Source organism: Babylonia areolata, chromosome 8 (genome assembly GCF_041734735.1).
Source record: "Babylonia areolata isolate BAREFJ2019XMU chromosome 8, ASM4173473v1, whole genome shotgun sequence".
NCBI classification, from domain to species: Eukaryota; Metazoa; Mollusca; class Gastropoda; order Neogastropoda; family Buccinidae; genus Babylonia; species Babylonia areolata.
This window is the reverse complement of record NC_134883.1, coordinates 42331312-42358773: the sequence shown is the minus strand read 5'-3', so window position 1 is coordinate 42358773 and position 27462 is coordinate 42331312. Positions and strand designations below refer to the sequence as shown.

The following is a 27462-nucleotide window of genomic DNA, read 5'->3' as shown; positions in this document are numbered from 1 at the left end:
GATGTAGCACAAAACTAAACCAGTCACAATAACCTTGTTTTATTTCAATCATTTGTTTTCTATGTATCTTCCTCGTTACTATATTCTAATGTATTCACATATTTGTTTACTTTGTCTGATTATTTTACTTCATTACATGCTGAAGTTATACACACACCAGGGTAGGCTCCCAAGGCCTGATGGGGTTGATGTTAAGATCAGGAATCAACTCCCTTTTTTTTTTTTTTAACAGCAGATGGTGTATAGCATATATGGATCAGACTGTACGCTTTGACACCTCTTTGAAACTAAAACTTTGTCACAATAATCATTTTCATAAATCAAAATCAATCCGAAGTGTACTGCAACTGGAGCCTTTAAGAAATATCCCATTTTCATGATTTGCCCCCCCCCCCCCCCCCCCCCCCCCCTCCGGGAAAAGAACCATCCTAGAATACCATTCCTGCAGTCTCAAACCCCTGCACCTTTCCTCGCAGCTGTCTTGTGAAGCAAATGGCGAGGGAAGTCCAAGAGTTTTGTGACGCAGAGTGGCGCCATGTCCGCCACAAGACGTACAAGTCACAGGGGTCTGGCTGCCTCAGGGAGCTAGCTGCCTGGCCGTCCGTCGTCTGGGGCTCAGTCAAAAATCCACATGATGTTCAGCCCCGACAGTCCCAGGTTGACACGCCTGCAAGAAGCACACCCAACTTCACGCACCCTGCTGTGGGGAGGGGCTGACCTCATGTCATTCCTCGCTACGAAGATGGCATCTTCACACCAGTTGATACAATTTGGAACTGTTCTTTCAAAGAAAAGTGCCCAAAGAAACTTTCGATAGTATCCCTCAAATCAGTTTGCATCTTCTTCAATTTCATTTGGCTTAAAGCCCGGCTTTTTTTTGTTGTCGTTGCTGTTGTTTTTTGAGGGTTTATTACTGTGTTTTTGTTTTTGTTTTAATGAAGTTAGTAAGCTGTGTGAATGGGTGGCTACCCCAACGAGCGACAAATTATTTCTACAGGTTTACAAATTTTTACAATTCACAAAATGACAAAAGAAACTGATGCAGACAACAGTTATATCAATAGCAAAAATAAGAAAGTGTAGTATATATTTATAAGATGGTCAATGTTGTAACTCTAAAATTCACAGACTGCACAGACACTGACAAAGCAAAAGTGAGAGAGAGAGAGGAAGGAAGCTTTGGGAGGGACAGACGGGCAAAGGCAAAGCCATAAGACTGACAGACAGGGAAGGGAAACAGTACTGACCCCAGCATTCCCTGCTCCTTAGTTTTGATGTGGTAGAAGAAGAGCAAAATGGCCTGGAACATGTTATTGCGGCCCTGAAACACACACACACACACCAAAGTTCAGTACATACAGGATTTTCCACTGAACACATGTTCACTGATAAAACAAACAAAAACATTTTTTGTTCAAACCACTGCTCTTTAAAAATCGATATCACAATTGGATATATTGTAATAAAAATATTATGCAAATTGCATATCATCTCTAAAATAATCGTCTTGCATGAACAGGAAACTATGCTCAGAATGTTTTCACCCAGCAAGTACCAAGTAAATGTAAGACACTGCGAAAGAGAACAGACTCATCTACAACAAGAGGGACAAGACAAATCCAGGTCAACTTCTCTCTAGACCAGTCATCTGTAACAGAAGTACAGAATATATCTGCAAACAAAACCCACAACTGCGGTTTCATCCTCTAGCAGGATTTCTTACTGTCCATGACAGACTTATGGGAGATACACACTCTGTAAAACTGTCTGCTAGATAAAACTAAAAAACCAATGGAGAAATAATAATAACAATAATAGACAGTACTTATATGGAGCAAACTCCCCGTGTGATGGGCTCTAAGCGCCCTACATGAAACAACACATACACAACAGTGCATAACAACATACCTCTGCACACGAAAAAACAACACATATATGTGTATCTATACACCAAGACAATACTACACATTGCAGGTATGAACAATCACACACACACACACACACACAAGACAAAAATAACCTACACACACGTGTGCACACATGCACGATCACGCACACGCACACATGCCAGCGGACACACACACAAACAAACAAACTGCCATCAGTTGTCTAAGAAAGAAAGGCAGAGACTAAAATCATGATGCGTCAGGAAAAGATGAGGCGTGTGACGCTGCTGGTGATTCAGGGTGTGTGGGGGGCTACTGACCTTCGGCAGGTTGTAGGTCTGAGTGCCGATCACCACCTGGAAGTGAGGGGGGTTGATGCTGGTCTGGTATACCAGCAGGTTGTCCTTGCGCTGCATGTCTGATCACAGACACACACACACACAGATGCACACACACACACACACAGACGCACACACACAGAGACACATACACACACAAACAACCATAAAACACTCCTCAAAATACTTATCAAAGATTATTCAAACTCATTAACAGCAAGGTTGTTTTGTAATCACACACACACACACACACACACACACACACAAACACACAAACCATAAAACATTCCTCAAAACAACACATATCAAAGATTATTCAAACTCATTAACAGCAAGGTTGTTTTGTAATCACACACACACACACACAAACCATAAAACATTCCTCAAAACAACACATATCAAAGATTATTCAAACTAAATAACAGCAAGGCTGTTTTGTAATGAAGTACAGCAAATCCATCTGTTTTTAGCATGACTTTTTTTTTTTTTATCAGTTTAACATTTAATACTTTCACATCACATATGTCATTTTAGGTTCACAAAGACTGCCAAAGCACACACAAAGACAAATGCATACATGTACAACTGACAGGCAGCGCTTGACTGCAGAAAGCAAGATTTACCCGCGTGTGTATGCATGAGAAAGAAGGAAAGGTATGTGCATATGTGCATGAATGCATGCGTGTGTGTGTGTGTGGCTATCCTCAGTGCGTATCCACACAATACACACCAGAGTTATCACAAACACCTGTCCACAGGTGACACTGGTGCTGATGAGCACATTAGCCGAGTGGTTAAAGCACTGACTTTCAATCTCAGGGTACCAGGTTCAAATCTCGGTAAGGGCGCCAGGTGGGTGAAGGGTGGAGATTTTTCCGATCTCCAAGGTCAACATATGTGTAGACCTGCTTGTGCCTGAACCCCCTTTGGGTAGTATACGCAAACAGATGATCAAATATGCACGTTAAAGATCCTGTAATCCATGTCAGCATTCTGTGAGTTATGGAAACAAAAACATACTGAGCATGCACACCCCTGAAAATGGAGTATGGCTGACCACATGGCAGGGTAAAAACGGTCATACACGAATAAGCCAACTTGAGTGCATAAGAGTGAACACAGGAGTTGCAGCCCACAAACGAAGAAGAAGAAGAAGACGACGACGACGTCAGTGCTGGGCTGTTGTCCTCAGACTGATCATTACACAGTTCTAATCATCGCTCATCATCTCACATTTCTCTTCATCACAGGATTCAGCCACAACACAAAGTCGTCCCTTCACTGATCACAACCTTCATTTTCTGCCTGTAACTCAAAGGGCTCTGAAACATTCTTCATTCCTCATCCTTTCTAACGTAAATGCCACCTGTTCACCAACAGACTTACACAATCAGTAAAATACTTCAATGGTGATTAGTGTTGGGTCACCCCCAAAAACAAAGCATGGCAGACTACATGGCGGGTAAAAACGTTCATACCTGTAAAAGCCCACTCATGTACATATGAGTGAATGTGGGAGTTGCAGCCCTTGAACAGAGAAGAAGAAGAGAAGAACGCTGGGACAAGTCATCTTAGGATGTTTTGGAAGTCATACAGTATTTGATGACCGCTGCTCAGCTGTCCTCTCAAATCATTAAATTCTGTACCCTGTCAAGTCCGGCTATTTTCAACATTTCCTCAGTATGGATTTGCTCTCCGCTTCATGATCAGTTATCAACATGTCCCTTTTATTACAAAATGGCGGTCTTTCATTCAAACTCAAGACAGTACAGAATGTTTGTTAGAATCACTGTGACAGAAGTTTAACTGTTGAGTGAAACTGAAAAAATAACTGTTGAGTATGACTGGGAAAAAAAAAAGGTGAATTTGGTTGGTATGGGAGTGGGGTGGGGTGGCGGATTCTAAAAGAAAAGCGTCTTTGAATAAACTGGTAATTTCGCAAAAGAAATATTTTTTCCACACACACTACAGCACTCAAAAAAACAAAAACATTGAAAACGTGAGCTAAAAAATAATGGGAAAACAAAAAGTCTTTTCATAAGGTGATCCAAAGGCCCCCCTGAATCTGTCTGACTGTCCATGCCTACCTGATCTTGGACGCAAAGATGCTCTCCTGACTGAACAGGTGTTATCAACCACAAAAGCCGCTAACCTGGTTTGTCAGGGGTCTTGATGAAATGCTGGGCAGTGAACACCTTGCCGTCCATGTAGTGGGGCTGGGCTGGCAGCCGGGAGTCCAGGTACGTGCACAGCAGCTGCATCACCAACTGCCCACAAGACATGCATGGAGTGACATCAGCAACTCACTGATGATGAGCAAGGATGATAATAATAATAATAATAATAATAATAATAATGGTACTGATATAGCGCTGAATCTTGTGCATAGACAAATCTAAGCGCTTTCGCACCAGTCATTCTCACGCACGCATAACTCTAAAACTGGAGAAACTAAAAGACAAGGAAGAGGCAGGGAAGGGAGGCTATTTTGGGAAGAGGTGGGTTTTAAGGCCAGACTTGAAAGAGCTGAGTGTGGAGAGTTGACGAAGTGAAAGAGGAAGTTCATTCCAATTGCAAGGTCCAGAGACAGAGAAAGAACGGCGGCCAACGGTCGAGAGTTTGAATCTGGGTATGCATAAGTGGAGTGGATGCAGTACTAGACAAGAGCAACAGACGTCAGGACAAGTGAAACAACAGTGACGCTTCTGTGCTTGGGGGTGAGCCTTGTCAAGGTCTTCAGTGTCGGCGGATTCGTGGGGGACTCGTTGGAGGGATGTGGTGGCGGTCTCCACTCTGCGGGAGGCACTCACTCAGTCTGGCTTTGCGACTAAGCCATTATTGTTGTCAGTAGGGGGCTTAGTAGGTGGTGTCCTAACTACGTTAAATCAGAACAGGCGCTACTGAACACCACTGAAGTGACTCAGCAGCAGTGCAGGGTCTCCTCTGGTGTGTGGCCTCCTGGCGACCTAACATCGATTGTTCCCTGTGGACTGCTGGTGCTGGGACTGAGACAGATGAACCTGGGTGTGGCCGTGTATGGGGGACTCGGAAGAAGCGGCATGAGAGAAACGTCACTGACACAGCGCAGATGATGAGGTAACCCCCCCCCACACACACACACACACCCCAAAAAAAACAAACAAAAAGAAAAGAAACAACAGTGACAATATCATGTGACAACATCAAATGTTCGTGCTTATGAAAACACACTTGAATTTCCTTAATAATGGAACAATAACTTTACATCATTTTGTATAGTATGGTATAACTTGGTATGGTATGGCATAGTACGGTGCCGTACGGTACCTTACAGCATGGAATAATATGGTATACAACAGTATGGTATAGTACAGTATGGTATGGTATGGCACTAACAACCACTGATGGCATCTCTGGGTTTTGTATTTAGAATGCAGTCAGACATCAACAACTGATGCCAACAATGCAAAATCAGCAAAGGTTAACAAATGATTTCAGTAATTTCACTCTCTGCAACACACTGCACTGATACATTTATACACAAACAATAAGAGTTCATAATTTTCATGACAATTTCTTTTCATGCTACCTTATTATTTTTTTTTTTATTTTTTTTTTTATAAACAATCAAACTACTTCATCTGCCAACCAAAAAATAAATCAAAATAACACTTGGACTTCAGTTTGAAAATCAGAACTCTCTGGGCTGTGATTATCAAACTAAGATGTCAACACTGAAGACCACAAAACATGCACTCACTGAGGAATCCGTGATGAGATGCTCTGCCCATAGCTTGCCGTAGCTGCCGCCCTTGTTCCAGGCAAAATCACTCATACTGCCTGTGCTGAGATCTGAAGAAAAAAAACAAGACACAGAACCTTAAGCAATCAACTAGAAGTATGAGCTTAAACTTAAAAGTGGAGTGATGGCCTAGAGGTAACGCGTCCGCTTAGGAAGCGAGAGAATCTGAGCGCGCTGGTTCGAATCACGGTTCAGCCACCGATATTTTCTCCCCCTCCACTAGACCTTAAGTGGTGGTCTGGACGCTAGTCATTCGGATGAGACGATAAACCGAGGTCCCGTGTGCAGCATGCACTTAGCGCACATAAAAGAACCCACGGCAACAAAAGGGTTGTTCCTGGCAGAATTCTGTAGAAAAATCCACATCGATAGGAAAAACAAATAAAACTGCATGCAGGAAAAAATACAAAAAAAAAAAAAAAGGGTGGCGCTGTAGTGTAGCGACGCGTTCTCCCTGGGGAGAGCAGCCCGAATTTCACACAGAGAAATCTGATGTGATAAAAAGAAATACAATACAATACAATACAATAAACTACCCTCCTAGGTGAACCTAACAGTCAGGTGGTCGAAGCAATGGACTTACAATCTAAGGCTTGATGGGTTACAGGCGAATTTTCTTCTTCTTCTCATCCCTCCGGTCAACAGATGTGCAGATCCCTTCGTGTGTGTGCACACATGCAGAAGAACAAAATTCGCATGTTAAAGATCCCATAATCTATGTTAGGGTTTGACTGGTCATGGAAACAACAACATAGCCCTGCACACACAGCCCCCCAAAACAGAGTATGGCTGCCTACATGGCAGGGTAAATACAGTTATGCACATTAAAGTTCACTAGTACATATGAGTGAATATGGGAGTTGGAGCCTACTACGAACGCGGAAGAAGAAAAAGAAGCTACCCGCCACCATCTGTGAATATGCAATGTTACTTTGATCTGAAAATGATGAACTGATGTAAAAAAGAGAAACTGAGCAAACTATGAGTATACCAATCCATTGTGCTTACACACACACACACACACACTGACAGGATCTACACAACCACATATATGTGCAGACATATACAGAGTCATACATTTTATAAAATTACAAAAAAAAAGAAAAAAAGCTGAAGCTAAAGTAAATGCTCAAAGGCGAACACAGGTAAATTCCACTCCTGGTGACCTAACATGGATGGTTCTCTGTGGACTGCCCGCGCTGGGACTAAGAGAGATGAACCCGGGTGTGGCCGTGTATTGGGGGGGGACTCAGAATAAGCGGCGTGGGAGTGATGCCACTGAAATGGTGCACATGATGGGGCAGCAAAAAAAACAACTACAACAAAAAAACAACAAGAGAGGCAAGGTCTTCAAGACTCACTTGTGATAAATTAAGTCCCCTAGCATTAATTACAGAGTAATTTCCCTTTTTTACTATCTGCACCAAAAACGTTTGCAAAATAAATTAAAATTCCATGCTTTGCAAAAGAAGTTCCTGTTTGAACAAAAAATGATAATAATGACTGCTCTTTTTGTTGTGTCAGAATATGAGATCAAAATGCCAAGTTTAGAGAACACAAAAAATATCAATATAACAGTAAATCCAGTTTGCATATAATTAGGCTTCTTTTTTATTTTTCTGTGCCCATCCCAGAGGTGCAATATTGTTTTAAACAAGATGACTGGAAAGAACTGAATTTTTCCTATTTTTATGCCAAATTTGGTGTCAGCTAACAAAGTATTTGCAGAGAAAATGTCAATGTTAAAGTTTACCACGGACACACAGACACACGGACACACACAGACAACCGAACACCGGGTTAAAACATAGACTCACTTTGTTTACACAAGTGAGTCAAAAACAAAAATCACACAGGTATTCCAAGAGACAGAGAGAGAGAGACGGGTGGTCCTTCACCTTGGATCCTGCGCACCAGGTACTCCTGGTTGGCAAAGAAGTCCAGGTAGGGAACCAGGTTGTTGAGGGCTGGCACCATGCCCCCTTTGGTCAGCGCCAGCTGCTTCAGTGTGGCCACGCTCATCTCTGTTCACAGTGCACTCACGCCCATCACACGTCACATCAACACTGGTCAATTCTGATTTGTTCACATTGTTGTGCAATACCTTATTGTCTGAATGCGTGTGTGTGTGTGTGTGTGTGTGTGTGCGCGTGCGTGCGCGTGCGTGTGTGTATTTTACATATATTATCTGTGTGTGTGTGTGTGTGTGTGTGTGTTGTGCATATATGTATATATGTATATATATATATATATATATGATTTATTTGTTCGATGTTTTTATTTGTTTACATTGTTTGTTGTACAATACCTTATTGTCTTGATGAGTGAGTGTGTGTGTGTGTGTGTGTGTGTGTGTGTGTGTGTGTGTGTGTGTGTGTGTGTGTGTGTGTTTTTCAACATATGCAATTTATCTGCTGGATGTTTTTTTTTATTTGTATTTATTGACAATACCTATTTGTCTTACCAAGCACCCATGTGTGTGGGTGTGTTGTTTGTTTTTGTCTATTGTCAGCTATTGTGAGTTCTTATTTGACCTGTTTTGATGTCCTTTACGGTGCCCATGTTCATCTTATGCTGGTGTTAAGAGCGACGCTGTGATCGCACATGATAATTTCTACATGGATTAATAAAGTGTTTTTGTACCGAACTGAATTTTCTCCCATCAACACTGTCGTCTCCTTGTCGCCTCACTCCTCACTATTTCCATACAACACACATAGATCTCATCAACGCTCATCAATTCCCCCCCCTCCCTCTGACCCCAACTGTGTCAAGAAGGTGACGACACTGACCTCCGACCTGCATGTCCTCGCAGCCAATCCGCTGCAGCTGTTTGTTCACGTCCCGGATCTTCTTGCTCAGACGGGACACAATGGTCGCACTCAGCCACTGAAGGATCAGAAAAAGGGATTATGATGGTAGGATGTTTTTGTTTTTTTTCTTCTTTGTCTTCTTCTTCATTTGTGGGCTGCAACTCCCATGTTCACTCCTATGTACATGAGTGGGCTTTTACATGCAAGGACTGTTTTTACCCCCACCATGTAGGCAGCCATTCTCCGTTTTCGGGGGTGTTTTTTCTTTATCTAAATCAGTAGGTAGTGAACAGACAGCAAACCAAACAGAAGAAGAAAAAGAAGTGTGGCTTTTTTTCTTTTTTTTTTTTTTTTAAGTTGTTTTATGTCTTAATATGAAATGCAATTATAGTTATTGCAATAGCAACTCAATTTTCAAAAAAATATATTCCCTACAGTGTGAAGTTTAAAAACTTATGGTTTTCAGCATTTTGCACAGAACTAACTGCAGAATTAATGTGGAATCCTTAAACATTCTCAGAAACACGCCCACACACACATGTACACACCTTCAAATGCATGGAAACAAAACTAGGCATTTCAGCCATTCTCAGATGGTTATATCACTTACAATGTAGGCCATATGCTCTCACCTTCCTCAGCTTTTCCGTCCACACGTACAGGTCATTCTCAGTGACCCCGTACTTGTTCCACACCTGTCGACACATACCATTGTTGACACCCTGCCAAACTGTGGATACTTTGTGTTCCAACACCTGTCCACACGATTCATTACTGACATACAGCGATTATACTCTTTTATATCACAGTTTGACATAAGTTCACATTTGGTCCAACAGCAAAGTGAGAGCTGTATTATCAATGGTTTCTCCAGTCAATGGGAAATCATTTACAGCTTAGTCTTTTGTGAAAGACTATGACTCTCAAACTAGGAGGCAAAATTGCACTGGCTCTTAGTGCTGCAGCCTTGTGGGCTAGTTGGCCTTTGGGAACCATCCCCAACCCTGACTGTCCTAAAACCCTCTTGGCCAAGAGAGTGGGGATGTAACTTGGGCAGGACACTCTCCACTATAATCAAATTCTAGCCCAAATAGTCGGAACAGCAGTTGCCTCCTCTGCTGTTCTGATGGTCATAGTCGGACACGACTGACTATCGTATATATACAGCGATTATGTGGTTACATGCTTTCCATATCTGCCAACACTTATCGTGACTGACAAACTGCCATACTGTAGTCACTTGCCCAGCCACTCAGTTGACCTGCATGTGTGTGCTGTATGCGCGACAAAACCAGACAAGACAGATAAAAATAAAGCTCTGGTTTAGAATGGATGGGTATTTCTTGTCATCTGTGTTCTGTATAAATTGCTCTTTTGTTAATGATTTTGTGTTTTAATGATTACATTTTCACAATTCAATTTCGTTTTTGTGTGCATCACTTTCTCTCGTTTTTTTTTACCATGATGTGCAATAGATGGTGATGGCTTTTCATGGTTGATACAGATTTTCATCCAGTTTGCTTGGTATTAAAGGTCTTGCTATCATTTACAAAGACAGCACAACAAACCAAATTCTCTCTCTGATAATGCACGGAAGCCTCTCTCACACAACCCACTGAAGCCTCTCAGATACTGTACTGAAGCCTCTCACGCAACACACACTGAAACCTCTCTACCACAACACACAGCAAAGCCTCTTTCACAACAGTAAAGCCTCTCTCACACACAGTAATTTGAGTAAAACCTCTTGTCTTACACAACATACAGTACAGCAATACAGCCTCTCTCACACAACACACAGTAAAGCATCTCACACAACACACAATATAACTTCTAAAACACAACACACAGTAAACCCTCAAAACAACACACAGAAAACCCTCTCACACACAACACACATGGATTGAAGCCTTTCTTACAGCACACAGTAAAGCCTCTCACAACAAACGCTTTTCACACAACACACATATAAACCTCTCTCACACAACACAGCGTAAACTCTCTCAAACGCTACCCACAGTAAAACTTCTCACACAACACACAGTCAACTCTCTCTCACACAACACAGTCAACCCTCTCTCACGCAACTCATAGGAAACCCTCTCTCACACAATACACAGTAAACCCTCTCTCACACAACACACAGAGATGCCCACCCCTGTCAAGTGTTTGTAGGAACAATCAGGAAATTTGGTAGGAACATTTTGAGTTTGGAAGGAACGCTCGGACTCCGCGCCACATCAGCAAACGGATATTTTTCATTTTGGCGAAACTTCTGTTCACGCCGCTGCTTCTCTACAGCTGACACATCTATGGCACTGTGTCGCTTCCCTGGTCTTTGTTCATCGTGTTTCTCACAATCGGAATCTTCTTCTTCTTCTGCGTTCACTTGTATGCACACGAGTGGGCTTTTACGTGTATGACCGTTTTTACCCCGCCATGTAGGCAGCCATACTCCTGTTTTCGGGGTATGTTGGGTATGTTCTTGTTTCCATAACCCTCCGAACGCTGACATGGATTACAGGATCTTTAACGTGCGTATTTGATCTCCTGCTTGCATGTATACACGAAGGGGGTTCAGGCACTAGCAGGTCTGCACATATGTTGACCTGGGAGATCGTAAAAATCTCCACCCTTTACCCGCCAGGCGCCGTCACCGTGATTCGAACCCGGGACCCTCAGACTGACAGTCCAACGCTTTAACCACTCGGCTATTGCGCCCGTCACGATTGGAATCAATGACTGACTTTTCTGTTTCAAGCCGCTTGTTCCTTCCTTGCACACCATAGCTCATGCAGTCAAAAATGTACTTGTCCGAACAATTTTGACACTGGTGTAGTGTCAGAACAAACTGTGATCGAGCGTGACAATATATGACAACGTCATAATAGCTGGCATCTTTGAACACAAAGTAAACCCTCTCTCACACACAACAGCCAGTGAAGCCGCTCACCTCATCAACCCCAGGCACAGAGTGTTCGGCGGTGCTGGCCTTGGTGGTGGACTGAGGGAGGTGGGAGGCCAGCTGGTAGGCGTACTTGCGCAGCGTGTGCGTGAAGTCCAGAGCGCTCGTGCCGTACGACCAGAACGATGAGGAACTCATGTTGAGCGTTTCTTGGGCAGCTGACAAGAATCGAGAATGAAGACAGTTTGAATCCTGTGAACCCCTGTTTGTTGGGTCATGGCGGACAGACAGCAGCAACATATGCATTTCTTAATTAAGACAGTGAAAATATCAATGTCAGCTGAGCAAATCTGTTGGGTGGTTTAACTTGCAATAGAAAAATTCTTAATGCATGGCAGTCAGGTAATCATGTCATGAATATGTAAACACATACACACGTAGATATGTCCACAAACGGTATTAATTTAATGGGTACTATTACTCACTTGTTTCTCATTCCAATGTCAACACACAACTACACTCTGATTGTGACAGCCCCAGCCCTATCAGTCCACACGGGTCAGACAGCTATTGGGCCACCACTAGATAAGACCCTGCTCTGATGATGAGTCACTCTGACGGTGTTCAGTGCTTCCTGTTCTCTAATTCAACATACAACGGATACCACCTACTTTGCTTCCTTTCATAATATATCCTGGTGTCGCAGACAATAGACATCTGTGTGAAATTTAAGCAACGCTCTCATCTGTAAAATTGATGACACTTGCCTGCAGGTTTTCGTCAGTCCAACAGAGCCCATTTCATACTGAACTGTGGGAAGGAGAAGGCCAGGGGCTGAAAAATCCCACAGCAGGGAGGCTGTGCACCCCACTTTTGTGGCGGACTTTTCTTCGCTCGCAATGTGAGAAGTAGGTCATATGACGACAGGGGCAGCCCAACTCCGTAACTGGCTTCTCTGAGTTTGCACTGCTTTTGTTCAGACAACTTTTCGGCAGAGTGTATAGATGGATCAGTTCCAACAGGAACACACTGGGTGTAATCATAAAACCAAATATAACTTGTAAACTTGCAAAAATAGTCACCGAAAATGTTCAAAATCCTTCAGTCAAAACAGTGATTTCCACAACAAAATTTCAGCCTTCCAGTGACCTGGAAAAAAAAGAAAATGGAGGCGTGCATGTGCATGCGGTTCTCGCTAAAAATAAACGGGGAGTCCCGACGAAAATGTGAAAGAAAGTGGGCCAGCACACCCTCCCCAATGAGACATGCTGCTCAAACCCAACACCACCCAGTCATCAGTCCATGATGCTGACCACTCCACCTTGGCAAGATGTCATTTCTTGAACTTCTGGGCTTTCTTTTTCTAAATACTTGTGCTTTTCTATTTTTGTTTCTTTGTTGGTGGGTTTTTTTGTGGTTTTTTTTCTGTATCTATGTACGCCCACTGTTGCAGAGTTCTTCAAGGCTTATCATAAAAAGGGGAGGGCTTGAGTAAAAAATGACAAAATGAATAAAAAAAAATAATAATAATAAAATTAAATTAAAAATTAAAAAAAAAAAAAATCAAAATAACTGTACAGCTGTGTATGTGAGGCCCTCCCCCCCAAAAAAGGCGACTGAACTCTCGGTTAAAAAAAAAAAAAATTCTTCTCCATTCGGAGTACTCCCCAAATTCAGAGCACTTCTAAAACGCCTTCGTCACACTGACCTTGCCTGGATTTGAGCTCTTTCTCCTCCTGTTCCTGGAGGTAGGAGTGCAGAGTCCTCTGGTCCTTGATGCGATCATAGGGGGAGGCTGTCAACACACCACCATCTGCACAGCTCCCTTAACATGGGTTCTCCTCTCTCTCTCTCTCTATGTGTGCATGTGTGTGTGTGTGTGTGTGTGTGTGTGTGTGTGTGTGTCCACAGCTGTGTTTCTGCGTGTGCCTGTGTGTGTGTGTGTGTGTGTGTGTGTGTGTGTGTGTGTGTGTATGTGTCTGTTTGTGTGTCTCTCTGTTCACACATCTTTTCATGTGCATGCAAGAGTATACTCTGCTTGTGTATGTGTGCACAAGTTTCCCTGACTTTATTTGGTGGTGTAATTATCTATGTCTGTGCAAAAATCATTATCATGTCCAGTCAACAAACTGAAATAAAATTCCAGCACATGACAAACATACACACTCGCGTCTATACAAACTAAAGAAGATGTCCCATGCCATGCCAAGAAGCAAAATACTCTATACTTTCTGCAGCCGCTTTCAGGTCTTTCATACAGTCATTTAATCTATAATGTATCCAAACCACTCAAAATATACCATTTAATTTTACACTTTTACCTTAACCGCTTTCTCCCCTAAAGCTATCATTCAGTAGGTTTTTTGTTAAAGGCTTGTATAAAAAGTATTAAAACCATCATGTCAAATTTGAACAGCCCCAAAACAACAGCAGAAGAGAAACAACTTTTTCTTTAAAATACATGCACGTGAGGGCATGGTAAAAAAAGGAAGAAACAATGTCTGCACTAGCTGGGTCACGGTTAAGTATGTGTGATTAAAAATAAAATAAAATTTTTAAAAAAATTAAATTAAACAACAACAAAAAATATACACACAAAAGAACAGAATGATTCCTGAAGATTAGTGAGGACTCAACAAACAATAATAAAAAAATAAAAAAAAATTTAAAGATAAATGAACACGATCAGATGCTATATTGAAAAGAAGCCAGTGAACGATACCCGCCAGCAGGAAAAAACAAAGACCCTTGCACAGTGAACAAGACCTGAACCACTCACTGGAAGCACTGCGAGGGGTGGAGAGCCCATGCCGCGCCCGGAAGCTGCCGTCATACTGGGGGGAAGGGGCTGTAGAGTTCAGTGACTGATGCTGAAAACAGTCACACACAGTCGTACATCATTCACTTTAACGATTTGCAAACCCAACACACGTCCTGTGACAAAAAAAAATCAACCTCATAAGTTCACTTTCAAAAATGAAATCACTCTGAATATTTTTGTATTTGTATTTCTTTTTATCACAACAGATTTCTCTGTGTGAAATTCGGGCTGCTCTCCCCAGGGAGAGCGCGTCGCTACACTACAGCACCACCCATTTTTTTGTATTTTTTCCTGCATGTAGTTTTATTTGTTTTTCCTATCGAAGTGGATTTTTCTACAGAATTTTGCCAGGAACAAACCTTTTGTTGCCGTGGGTTCTTTTACGTGCACTAAATGCATGCTGCACACGGAACCTCGGTTTATCGTCTCATCCGAATGACTAGCGTCCAGACCACCACTCAAGGTCTAGTGGAGGGGGAGAAAATATCAGCGGCTGAACCGTGATTCGAACCAGCGCACTCAGATTCTCTTGCTTCCAAGGCGGACGCGTTACCTCTAGGCCATCACTCCACTAATATAATACACAAAGTTACAGCCATGAAAAGATATAACATAACTGACAAACACAGACAGTGTGAGGGAGAAAGTGACAGGACAGAGAGATAGGGACACAGAGACTCTGTACGTAGTACACATTGTCTTGAACTAATGACTGCACATAAGCATCTTTATTTGTAAACTGACCATCCCTTCCATCAAACTAAGACCGACGTGACTGTTAACAGTAACGCACCATTTCTAATTCTATGTAAACATTCTCTAAAAGATTGTGTGGCTATTTGGTTCACTCATTTTATTTCATTTTTTTCTCAAACTTTTTTTTTAATCCTGCAGCATTTGGTAGGCTTTTAAGGCTTCACCTGCCCTTTGTGTCGACGCACAGATCATGTATCCTCTTCCCATTCTCATTAAAACAAAACAAAAACTTTTTCAATCAGAAGTGGTGCTGCAAAAAATGGATCGCTCCACATCCTTTCATGCCTCCTCGAAACTTGAAACTGAAACTATACATGTGCCCATTCTTCCCATCGCATCTTATTCAAAGCATCAAACTGAAACCGAAACTACACATGTACCCATTCTTTCCATCTTATTCAAAGCATCAAACTGAAACTGAAATTATAAATGTACCCATTCTTTCCATCTTATTCAGAGCGTCAAACTGAAACTACACATGTACCCATTCTTTCCATCTTATTCAAAGCATCAAACTGAAACTGAAACTACACATGTACCCATTCTTTCCATCTTATTCAAAGCATCAAACTGAAACCGAAACTACACATGTACCCATTCTTTCCATCTTATTCAAAGCATCAAACTGAAACTGAAACTACACATGTACCCATTCTTTCCATCTTATTCAGAGCGTCAAACTGAAACTATACTTGTACCCATTCTTTCCATCTTATTCAAAGCATCAAACTGACACTGAAACTACACATGTACCCATTCTTTCCATCTTATTCAGAGCGTCAAACTGAATCTACACATGTACCCATTCTTTCCATCTTATTCAGAGCGTCAAACTGAAACTATACTTGTACCCATTCTTTCCATCTTATTCAAAGCATCAAACTGAAACTGAAACTACACATGTACCCACTCTTTCCATCTTATTCAAAGCATCATACTGAAACCGAAACTACACATGTACCCACTCTTTCCATCTCATTCAGAGTGTCAAACTGAAACTACATATGTACCCATTCTTTCCATCTTATTCAGAGCATCAAACTGAAACCGAAACTAAACATGTACCCATTCTTTCCATCTTATTCAAAGCATCAAACTGAAACCAAAACTACACATGTAACCATTCTTTCCATCTCATTCAGAGTGTCAAACTGAAACTACACATGTACCCATTCTTTCCATCTTATTCAAAGCATCAAACTGAAACCGAAACTACACATGTACCCATTCTTTCCATCTCATTCAGAGTGTCAAACTGAAACAACACATGTACCCATTCTTTCCATCTTATTCAGAGCATCAAACTGAAACTATACATGTACCGATTCTTTCCATCTTATTCAGAGCGTCAAACTGAAACTATACATGTACCCATTCTTTCCATCTTATTCAGAGCGTCAAACTGAAACTATACTTGTACCCATTCTTTCCATCTTATTCAAAGCATCAAACTGACACTGAAACTACACATGTACCCATTCTTTCCATCTTATTCAGAGCGTCAAACTGAAACTATACTTGTACCCATTCTTTTCATCTTATTCAGAGCGTCAAACTGAAACTACACATGTACCCACTCTTTCCATCTTACTCAAAAGCATCAAACTGAAACTACACATGTACCCATTCTATCCATCTTATTCAAAGCATCATACTGAAACCGAAACTACACATGTACCCATTCTTTCCATCTTACTCACAGCATCACCCTCACAGCCTCACCATGTCAAAGCTGTGACCAAAACTGCCAGAAAACGGCGACATGGACGGGGAGTACGCGGTCTGCTGCAGCTGTGTGTGTGCAGGGGAGCTGGAGGTGGCAGAGGTAAACCCTGGAGACAGGGAGCGAAAGACGCTGTGTGGAGAGCCGTCGGTGCCAGAGAAACTGCTGGAGAAGATGAGGCTGGTGTCTGGCGTTTGCTGACCAGTCTTCTGCTGGGGGGGAGGGGTGCGGAACCCGTGTTCTGGAAAAAACAACAACAACCACATTCACACTAACAAGACAGATGCACTGATAAAATGCTCTGAAAGACACGTGCTCACAAGGACACCCACACCCAAAGCTTTGAACCACACACAAAAGCATACAATGTACAGCTCTGCATAAATACCCAATGCCCTGCAGTTTTGAGGCTCAACCAAACCCAAACAATTATTACTGAATACAATGATAAATAAAACATAAAAGTTACTGAGTCAGAGAATGAGAATACTCTTACCTTTTTTTTATTTTTTTTTTTATTTATCATTATTGTCAATCAATTCAGAAATGTTAATCCCCAGCTGACATAATCTGTTCATCACCAAATAAAAAGTCACATATATAAAACCCCACTTCTACATGTAAAAGAAGAAAAAAAAAGAAGTGGAATCGCAGCCTTTCAACACAGAAAAAAAAAAAGAGGACAATACTATAAAATGAAGAATAAAACCTCTCAAACTTTCCAAACATGTACACAACCACCACAGTCTACTTCACTGCGCTAAAAAAACCTCTCTTTTTCCCTTGTCCTATATGAATATTTCTATCCTAAAAAAAATAAATAACTGGATAATGAAATGACTAAAAGACAGAAAATCAAAACGACCAGAGAAAAAGCAGACTAATGAAAGAAGATTTTTTTTTTTTTTTTCAAACAACAGCACGCACATACATGGAGCCCACTTACCATTTTGCTGAACACCCAACAGTTTTCTCTGGTCATCGGTCAGATCCACAGGCCCCCCAAAAAGATAGGTCCACACATAGAGCACGAGGGACAGCAAGTTGAGCAACACTTTGACCAGCAGTACCACAGTCACAACCATTTCTGAAAACATACCAACACACACACACATGATGATGGGCATGCGTTACATTTCTATCGGGGTTTTCAAGCCGTTTGAAACTATTTAATTTATCTGTGGATTTGTTGTTGTTGTTGCTGTTTTCTGCTTTGTTTTGCTTTTTTTTTTTTCCCCCTTCAGTTGAAATATACCATCCAGTCAAATCAATAGTTACATGTCTGAACATCAGTACTCATACAAAAAATTATATGACTATATTCCTATCACACATCAATATGTATACCATATTTTTACTGTGATACTAATTACCATGCATGCTCCATTTCAGTTAGGATTGTTGTGTGGGATGAAGACCTTATAGTTCACATTGTATGTGAGGTGATGTACTGTATTATATATAATATCCCCTGTATCATTATCAATATTTTTAAACACCAGCATGGACTGAAAGGTCAGCCAGCACACATCTTAAATATAAAATCAGATTGATACACTATGTAACACTAGAGCATCACAGACCTATACATATAACAAACAAGCAAAACAAAAAAAACTTCCTTTCAACAGGTTCTTCAATGTGAAAAAAGCACATGTATTTTTCCTCTCACATCTGTTTTGGTTTTGACCATTGTTTTTATAAGTATTTTGACGGGCTAATATATTGTTTCCATTCTTTGCTTTTCAAACTGGTATACATCACCAGTGCAGTCTGTTAACACAATTCACAAGTTCTGATATCTTAGAATATCATGCACACACACACAAACACACACGCATTCATGACCAATTCTTATATGTATATATGAATAAAAAGATAACAGACTGCATACCAAAAACATGCCATAGCCAGTGGGTCACTTCCAGGTAGCTTGATATGGTATTGTAGTTGCTGCTCAAGACAGAAGAAATTGAAATATAATATGAATACTTTTCATTATCAAGCATACTTGTGGAAAACAAATTCATAAACCAAACATTGCCAGTACTTCAAGACATGATGTTTTCTACTGGGACAAGAATGGGATAAAAATGAAAGGCACTGAGACAGTCAGTCAAAAACTGAGACAGGATGGATAATAGATTATATTAAGACTATAAGAGAAACAAGGAGTCAGTTATTTAAAATAAAGATAAATTCAAAGATGTCTTCTAACTGAGATAATTGAGGAGATTTTTACATTCCAATCATGAGTTTTGTTTTATGGAACTTTCATTGCTTTCCTTTATCTTCATTGTTCTATATTTCACAGAATTACTACAATTAGTTTTAAAGACTAGAGCTTTCACTGCTTCTTTATTCATCCATATTTCATAAGAATGTTTTATCTAAGTATTATATTGAAATGGGATCTCCTCTCCATTTTGGTGCTCATGCAGATTTTTTCTCTTTAAAATAAATGGTACATTCTGGGCAGCTGATTTTTTCCCTTCTGAACTATCATCTGGACCAGCTCAGTGATATTATACCCAAACAGGTAATCTTATATCCCCTATACATAGCTACACCCAGGTTCATCTGCCGCAGTTCCAGTGCCGGCAGTGGTGTCAGGAGCAAAGGTGGGCACACACCAGACCGCCTGCATGTGTGTATCACATGTAAGTGTGCACATATGTATGATGTTTATATTTGTGCTTGAGTACAATGCTATTTTGAAAGAGGTCTTACATGTCCAGATAAATAAGCCCCAGTAAGACAACAATGGCAGCAGAAGAGAAGAATGATTTCCTTGCAACCACTGCTTCACGGCGCTTCTGCCATGTATTGTTGACCACAGGGCTGCTGTCTAAGCTTCTCATTTTGTACCTGTTGACCAAAAAAAAAAAAAATTATAACATTTAATAACTTGCATTGCATCACAAAACATTGTCAGTCAGTCCAGTTCTGTTTAGTTACTCAAGAAGGTGTCATTACATTCAGATAAATCCACAACCACTACACCACATCTGCTAAGCAGATCCCTGACCAGCAGCATAACCCAATGCACTTAGTCAGGCCTTGAGACCTTGTCAGTTGGGGTATCTTTAAAATTATTCACATTCTTAAGAAATCACCAATTTCTGTCACAGTTATAATGCATCAGTCTCAACACTGTACAGCTGCCAAGTCTCTTCTTGGTTATTGGATGGGGAGAGTCACATTTGTGAGGGTGAACCATGTCTCTTGCAACTCGATGCGACAATTTATAGTCCTTTTGTGCTGCTTTCTGGTCGTTAGTTTCAGACGCGAATGCGACCCTGGGTGTCGTCTGCAATGAGCCTGGCACTATTTCCAGCCGGCTGTTAAGTCTTTTCTATCAGAGACAGTCCTTGGTGGTTACATTTGCTGCGGTAAACATCGAAAATATCATATCATAAATTATGCAAACTGTTAAATTAATCTTTTATATTTGATATTTCGTCCATATCTTAAAGCAGCGTGAAGTTCTGACTATCAAGCATGTTGTCTTTTCCTTCAATCTTGCTCATCAACTAACCAGCATCAGCCGGCCTGACCAAGAGATGAAAACTATACTATATTCTCATCAGATTATCTTCTACTGTGCTTCTGCACTGAATCACTAGCGAATGCTGTGTGTTAAACTAGAAAACGTATTTCGTCAGTCTTCAAACATTCCAATCACAAGCAGACTCACCTAACTTTCACAACCGGCGCGGTGTGGAGGCTGAACAAAACGGGTACCATTAAAAAGTTACGTAGTTTTGCTTATCTATTCCATTTTTTTCTTTGAATTATCTTTTAGTTCTTTGATTTTGATATATGATAACAAAATGTTCAAAGAGTGATCCATAATACCAAAAGCGAGAAAAAGAAAATCCGCATAAGGTGGTAAAACGAAACTAAACATAGAGACTCTGGCTACTTCACATCTGAAATCGAAACATGGCGGACGGAGACGCGGATCAGGTGCGTACTTTTGGAACGTTTAAAATGCATTTCCTTTTCATTATGGCATGTCATTTGTTCACAGAGTTAATCTGCGATTCTTTTTGCTTTGCTGCATTCCGTAGGTAACCTAAGCAGGTGCATAATTCTTTGAACAGGAAAAGTTACTGCGAAAGCAGACGCTCATGCTGGCACAGTGATCAGTTGATGTCACGTTTTTAGTTTCACTTTTCTGGTTTTCGTGTTCATTACGACTAGAGTAGTTTTAGTGGTATCATCTTGTCCTGGTTGTAGCGGTGGCTGCACTACAGGACGTAAAATGATAAGCTTCTCGAGGCGTACCAACTACTTCTTGAAAGAAGTGAACATTTTTAATCAGATTTGAAGGTTTTAAACTATGGATGTTGTTTTTTTTAAACTTTGAGTGGAAAGCTTTAAGTGGTGACTTGTTTTATTGCTTTTACCCTTGTAGTAGGTATTAACGTGGCGATAGCCTTGAGATGGTCTTAGTGGTCATTTAATTTCAGGCGTCCCAACTCCCTTGTCATATTTCAACATGTTTGTGTCTGCATCATAAACATAATTATATATGTATTATGTACACACACACACACACACACATATATATATATATATATATATATATATATATATATATATAATTTGTGTGTGTTTGTGCGTGCGTGAATGCATTTGTACTAAACATCTTCATGAAACACCACAGTCAGCTTATTGCTTACTCTCTATTCAGCAAATGGGGGATGCATGGAGACAGAAATGAGAAATCCATATCATTCTCACAGACATGTCATAAGATGGAAAGACCAAGACAGATTAGAACATAGCTTTGTCACAGAACTCTTGTGTGTTTTATCAGCAGGCTACTATATAGAAAATAATTATATATATATATATATATTTAAATTTATACACACACACACACACACACACACACACACACACTTCTTGCGAAGGCAAGCTGATGAGCAGATCCCAAGATACTCCAAGTACATAAAAGGGTCCAAAAATAACTCAAAGAAATCAAACAGGGAAAAAACAACAACACACACCCTTTTCTAAGCTAATTGATGTGTAACTGCATCATCATTCCTCATAACAGCCACAATCAACATTATGATTAGTTTGCCAGTCAAAAAATAACTCAAAGAAATCAAACTGGAAAAAAACACACACAAAAACACCCGTTTCTAAGCTAATTGATGTGTAACTGCATCATCAGCTTCCTCGTAACAACCACAATCAACATAATGATTACTTTGCCATGTACCAGTAGGGGTGTGTGTGGAGGTAGAAATGCCTTGACAGATAAAAGAAGGTTATAATTATGGGAATACCACTGTGTGTGTTTTTGCGGCAGACTACAACTTTTCGCTTTTTGCCCACTCAGGGGCAGGCCAATCCCAGTGCATGTGGTTATAGTGCATGATACACTTGACAAACTAAAAAGACAGCAAGAATGCCATGTGCCACAATTATTTCTGCAGTTTCATTCCAGTATCAGGTTGTTTGGGGGAGAAAAGTAAAGTGCCTGAACTGTGTTCTAATCTGGATCATATTACAGTTGTATTGAATGACGTCTTGGCAGGAAACTGTTTTGGACCCATCCACACTACAGTTTAGTCATTAAGACTTGTGTTTATCCTGGCCAGTCAAGCAACTTTGCTGTGATGTAGGAGAGAAGGCCACCCAAGGCTTCTAATCATGGCATTTATGACATTTGATGTGTTGTGGTTGCAGTTTGCAGCAAACAAGGCAGCTCTTCTCAGGACAACCTTTGATTGTGTTATTGCGGGGTTTAGTTTTGATGTTGGGCTTGTGAGACGGTTATTGGCATTGGAAATTTTGTTAGTACATGTATGTGTGTGTCTGTGGGCATGAACTGAGGGAGGCATGAAAAAGAGCACACAAAAATTATAGGCCACAATTTGGTGATGTATGTGTAAAGTGTGTGGGTTACTTTTTTTTTATTTTTCCAGACTGTACCAGCGCAGACAGTTGAGGAGCCATTGGATTTGATCCGGCTCAGTCTGGATGAGAGGATCTACGTCAAGATGAGGAATGACAGAGAGCTGAGGGGCAGACTGCATGTGAGGATTACAACATGTGTAGAGTTAGGAACAAGGTGTCATCAGTGACATTTAGTGTGGCAGCATCCATTGTAGTCAGCACACACACACACATACAGTGACACACACACAGTGAAACACACACAGTGACACACACACACACACACACACACACACACACAGTCTCACCAGTTAACAAAGTTGTGTTACGACACAGACTGCATTCTTTCCCACTCTCACCCTAATTCACCTTTTCTCTTTATTCATTTCCACACTCACCCACCTTTCTCCTGGTAAAAAACCGCAACCATGCACAGTTATCATGCAGCCTTCCCTACTTGCTAGTGTGTTTGTCTGTGATAACATAAAAATTATGCAAGTGTTTGTCTGTGATAACATATAAATAATGCAAGTGTGTTTGTCTGTGATAACATATGATGTCTGCAAGAGAACTTCTGTGATGCATTTCAGACGTGTATGTGCACATGAACCATGTATTTGTGTTTGAAATTATCTTCTTCTTTTTTTTAGTGAGTATGCTTGTCTTCATTGCATTTCACTGTTTCACTCAGGTATATAATCACATGAATCATGTATTTGTTTTTGAAATTTTCTTCTTCTTTTTGACTCACTTGTGTAAACAAAGTGAGTCTATGTTTTAACCCGGTGTTCGGTTGTCTGTGTGTGTGTGTGTGTGTCCATGTGTCTGTGTGTCCGTGGTAAACTTTAACATTGACATTTTCTCTGCAAATACTTTGTCAGTTGACACCAAATTTGGCATAAAAATAGGAAAAATTCAGTTCTTTCCAGTCTTGTTTAAAACAATATTGCACCTCTGGGATGGGCACACAAAAAAATAAGAAAAGAAGCCTAATTATATGCAAACTGCATTTACTGTTATATTTATATTTTTTGTATTCTCTAAACTTGGCACTTTGATCTAATATTCTGACCCAACAACAAGAGCAGTCATTATTATCATTTTTTGTTCAAACAGGAACTTCTTTTGCCAAGCATGGAAGTTTTATTTATTTTACAAACGTTTTGGTGCAGATAGTAAAAAAGGGAAATTACTCTGTAATTAATGCTAGGGGACTTAATTTGCTTTAAACTGATCTTTCTCATCTTAAACATTACATTTTGAAATTATACTCAAAACCTAAAAAGCTTGGATTTTTTTTTTTTTTTTTTTTAAGTGTATCACAAGTGAGTCTTGAAGGCCTTGCCTCTCTTGTTTTCTTTTTTTTATATTTTTTTTTAGTGTGTACATGTATGTCGGTGTTGCATTTCACTGTTTCAGGCATATGATCAACACTTGAACATGGTGCTGGGGGATGTGGAGGAGACCGTCACCACAGTGGAAATTGATGAGGAGACGTATGAGGAAATATATAAAGTGAGTGGCACACTTCCTGATTCTTTTTGTGTGTGTGTGTTTATTTTTTGTTTTGAATTTGCCAGTATTTTACATAACATGAACTAGAATGAAATAAAAAACAACTGTGGGGATATAAAGTTTGACTTTCTTTTGTTTGATCTGTTTGTTAATTTTCCTCTGTTTGACCGAACCACTTTATCGTTTGATTGTGAACTACCCCACCAGAGCCACGATCATGTAAGGTCATGCAGTGTCTCCTTCATGTCATCTGCATTACAAGCTCCCTAATAACCTCCGTTATTCTGATACACTCGCATCTTTTAAATCTTGTCTCAAAACTCACCTTTTCCCTCAGCAATAAGTTCAATTGTGGCAGGTCCACTTCTTTTGCGTTAGCTGTGCTTGACTATGTGTGTATACATATGTATGTGTACATAAGTACATGCATGTATATGAATGTGTATTGTGTGTGCACGTGTTTATGTACGTTTGTGCCTGCCTATGTGTGCGTATGTGTTAGGGTAGCTGTTAGATACACATGTATGTTAAAATGTATGTATGCTGTGTGTGTGTGTGTGTGTGTATGTGCGTGCGTGTGTGTGTAGTCACATTGCGGTGTGTGTATGTAACATAGATATAATGTTTTATGTTAACAATAGCGTTTTTGTAAAGCACCTAGAGCAGATTTCTGGGTAGTGTGCTATATAAGTATCCATTATTATTATTATTATTCTTGATGATTAGATTAACATGTAATATGTCTGCCTGTTGTATGTGTTGTGACTTTGTTAAAGTATTGGTTGTCGTGCTGTGAACCCAGTGTTTGACAGCCTTGAAAAGTTGAAAGTAATTTGGCCTTTTGTAAGGAAGAGCAATCTGGTTGGAAAAAGTAGTGTTGGCAGGACATGTTAACGCTTCTGCATCAGTGTCAATGTTTTCTGCCAGCGTCGTGCCGTCATTGGTGATATCAGATGGCACTCTTGTTTTCCATCCAGTGAAGCTTTTCAGGGTTTACAGTCAGGCATGTTATCTTTGCTGGCTTTGGACATGTTTGGGTAAACGAAGCAGGATGAAAACTGGCTAAATACCGGGGAAAGAGGGCGTTTGTGTACCTAAGTAGTAGGGAGATAATATAACAAGGGAGGCAACTTGCTGTACCTTCTTTCATTTTCTTAGTCCTTTTCTGAGTAGTCTTCTTCGTCTTTGTTTGTGGGCTGCAACTCCCATGTTCACTCATATGTACATGAATGGGCTTTTACGTGTATTCTATGACCGTTTTTTTACCCCGCCATATAGGCAGCCATACTCCGCTTTCAGGGGTTTCTGAGTAGTAATTTGCATTAGACAATGGGTCATGGTGACGCATGGGGAATAAAACTAATTAAGTGTACAGGATGTGCAATTAACATCAGTGTTGATGTGTGTGTGTGTGTGTGTGTGTTGCAGTCCACAAAGAGGAACATCCCCATGCTGTTTGTGCGGGGCGATGGCGTCATCCTGGTCTCTCCTCCAATGAGGACAGCAACGTAATTCGGCTGTCTCTCTCGTCCGTTTCTGTGTATCACACGTCCATCGTCAAACTTTTCGCCCTCATCATCTCCGCTCCTTTCTGTCACTGCCATTTTTTTTGTTTTGTGTTTCATAAAGACATGACTCGTTTTTGTTAAAATGATTGACAGCTACTCTTTTTGTTTTGTTTTTTCAGTTGGTTGAGAATACAGAACACTGTAACTTGTAAGGTAATAAAGAGAAAATCAAAGAGAAAATGAAAGTTGTTTTGCTGCCTTTGTTGTATGCGTGCATGGTGCGTACACAAACATTTGAAGAGAAGTGTCTGTGAATGCTTGTGTGTTATAAAATTACTCAGTTTATGAATTACATTGGGATCACTATGCATAGAAAGAAAAGGGGCTAAAAAATTTTGAGTGAATACCCCATACAAATAAATTTATATAAAAACAACCACGACAGAATTAAGAAACCGAATCAATTTATTTTTCAACCACAATTAATCTTGATCAGGATCAAAATTCTAATGAGAACCAGTAATAATTATTGATTGGCTCATTTCTGTTTTGATCAGTTTTAGTGTAAAGTTACTTGAAGTACTTACCTCTCTTGCTACCCATCTCTAGCAAGAACAGATTGGAAGGATAGGTCGTGCCTACAATCATAATCCTTGAATAAAAAATATTTTGTGTTCTGAGTGCTCTTTTACCCACTGCCTCTCTGAAGTATTATCTTTAACTTCATCATTATTTTTCCCCATTGAAGTGTAAGTATATGAATGCACTACTATCATGTTAACTTACATAAATGCACTATTATTGTGTATATATCCACTATTAATATCTGATTTTCGTGTCGTTTGCTGCAACAGTCACATAAATCCAAACCCTTGATTTTTTTTTTTCCAGCTAATTCCAGTTTTTTTAATCTATGGGCCTTTTGTTAGATACCATGAAGCCTTTACCTTTTTTTTTCTTTTTTTTTTTGGCTGCCCTGCCTTCGATGCCATGCCTTCGATGCCATGTCAGTGGCAGTGCTCCCATGCCTCTCATTTGGAATTCACCTTGGACATCCACACCTGCCAGTCAGCAGGGATCTGTCAATGTTAGGCCACAACAAAGTCACACACACCAGAGATCTTGCACTGCTGCTGAGTCATTTCAGCAGTGTTTAGTTTTCCCCTCTTCCATTTTCACATATGCAGGTCACCACCTACTAAGCCCCCTGCTGATGACAATGACCACTTAGTCATAGAACCAGACAGAGTGAGTACTTCAAGACCACTGGTCCCTCAGGAATCTGCCAACACCCAGAACTGAATCATTAATGACAGGCGCAATAGCCCAGGTTCGAATCTCGGTGATGGCACCTGGTGGGTCAAGAGTGGACATGTTTCCGATCTCCCAGGTCAATATACCTACAGACCTGCTTGTGCCTGAACCCTCTTCATGTGTATACGGATGCAGAAGATCAAATATGCACATCAAAGATCCTGTTATCCATGTCAGCGTTCAATG

At 40.5% G+C, this 27462-nt stretch overlaps 2 protein-coding genes across 2 annotated transcripts; one reads left to right on the top strand and one right to left on the bottom strand.

Annotated features, from left to right (window-relative positions):
* Positions 1-398: 398 nt before the first annotated feature.
* LOC143284828 (transmembrane protein 209-like) lies at positions 399-20924 on the bottom strand. The gene is made up of 16 exons (XM_076591886.1): positions 20721-20924; positions 19754-19891; positions 18918-18976; positions 17970-18110; positions 17023-17264; positions 14503-14593; positions 13432-13536; positions 11772-11941; positions 9451-9513; positions 8798-8894; positions 7904-8029; positions 5964-6055; positions 4377-4491; positions 2207-2304; positions 1248-1321; positions 399-667 (listed from the first exon to the last, which is right to left on the bottom strand). The coding sequence occupies exons 1-16, from the start codon at positions 20768-20770 to the stop codon at positions 616-618; spliced, it is 1713 nt and encodes a 570-aa protein (XP_076448001.1). The 5' UTR covers positions 20771-20924; the 3' UTR covers positions 399-615.
* Positions 20906-26207, top strand: LOC143284831 (U6 snRNA-associated Sm-like protein LSm3). Its single transcript, XM_076591892.1, has 4 exons — positions 20906-20992; positions 22969-23079; positions 24359-24454; positions 25883-26207. Exons 1-4 carry the CDS (start codon positions 20969-20971, stop codon positions 25964-25966), a joined length of 315 nt encoding a protein of 104 aa, XP_076448007.1. The 5' UTR covers positions 20906-20968; the 3' UTR covers positions 25967-26207.
* Positions 26208-27462: the final 1255 nt, after the last annotated feature.

Coding starts and splice junctions, on each gene's coding strand:
- LOC143284828 (XM_076591886.1), bottom strand. CDS start 20,770: ATGGTACCCGTTTTGTTCAGCCTCCACACCGCGCCGGTTGTGAAAGTT. Junction 19,892..20,720: donor GCGCCGGTTGTGAAAGTTAG/GTGAGTCTGCTT, acceptor TTTGGTCAACAG/GTACAAAATGAGAAGCTTAG. Junction 2,305..4,376: donor CAAGACCCCTGACAAACCAG/GTTAGCGGCTTT, acceptor GTCTGTGATCAG/ACATGCAGCGCAAGGACAAC.
- LOC143284831 (XM_076591892.1), top strand. CDS start 20,969: ATGGCGGACGGAGACGCGGATCAG. Junction 20,993..22,968: donor CGGACGGAGACGCGGATCAG/GTGCGTACTTTT, acceptor TTATTTTTCCAG/ACTGTACCAGCGCAGACAGT. Junction 23,080..24,358: donor AGCTGAGGGGCAGACTGCAT/GTGAGGATTACA, acceptor TCACTGTTTCAG/GCATATGATCAACACTTGAA.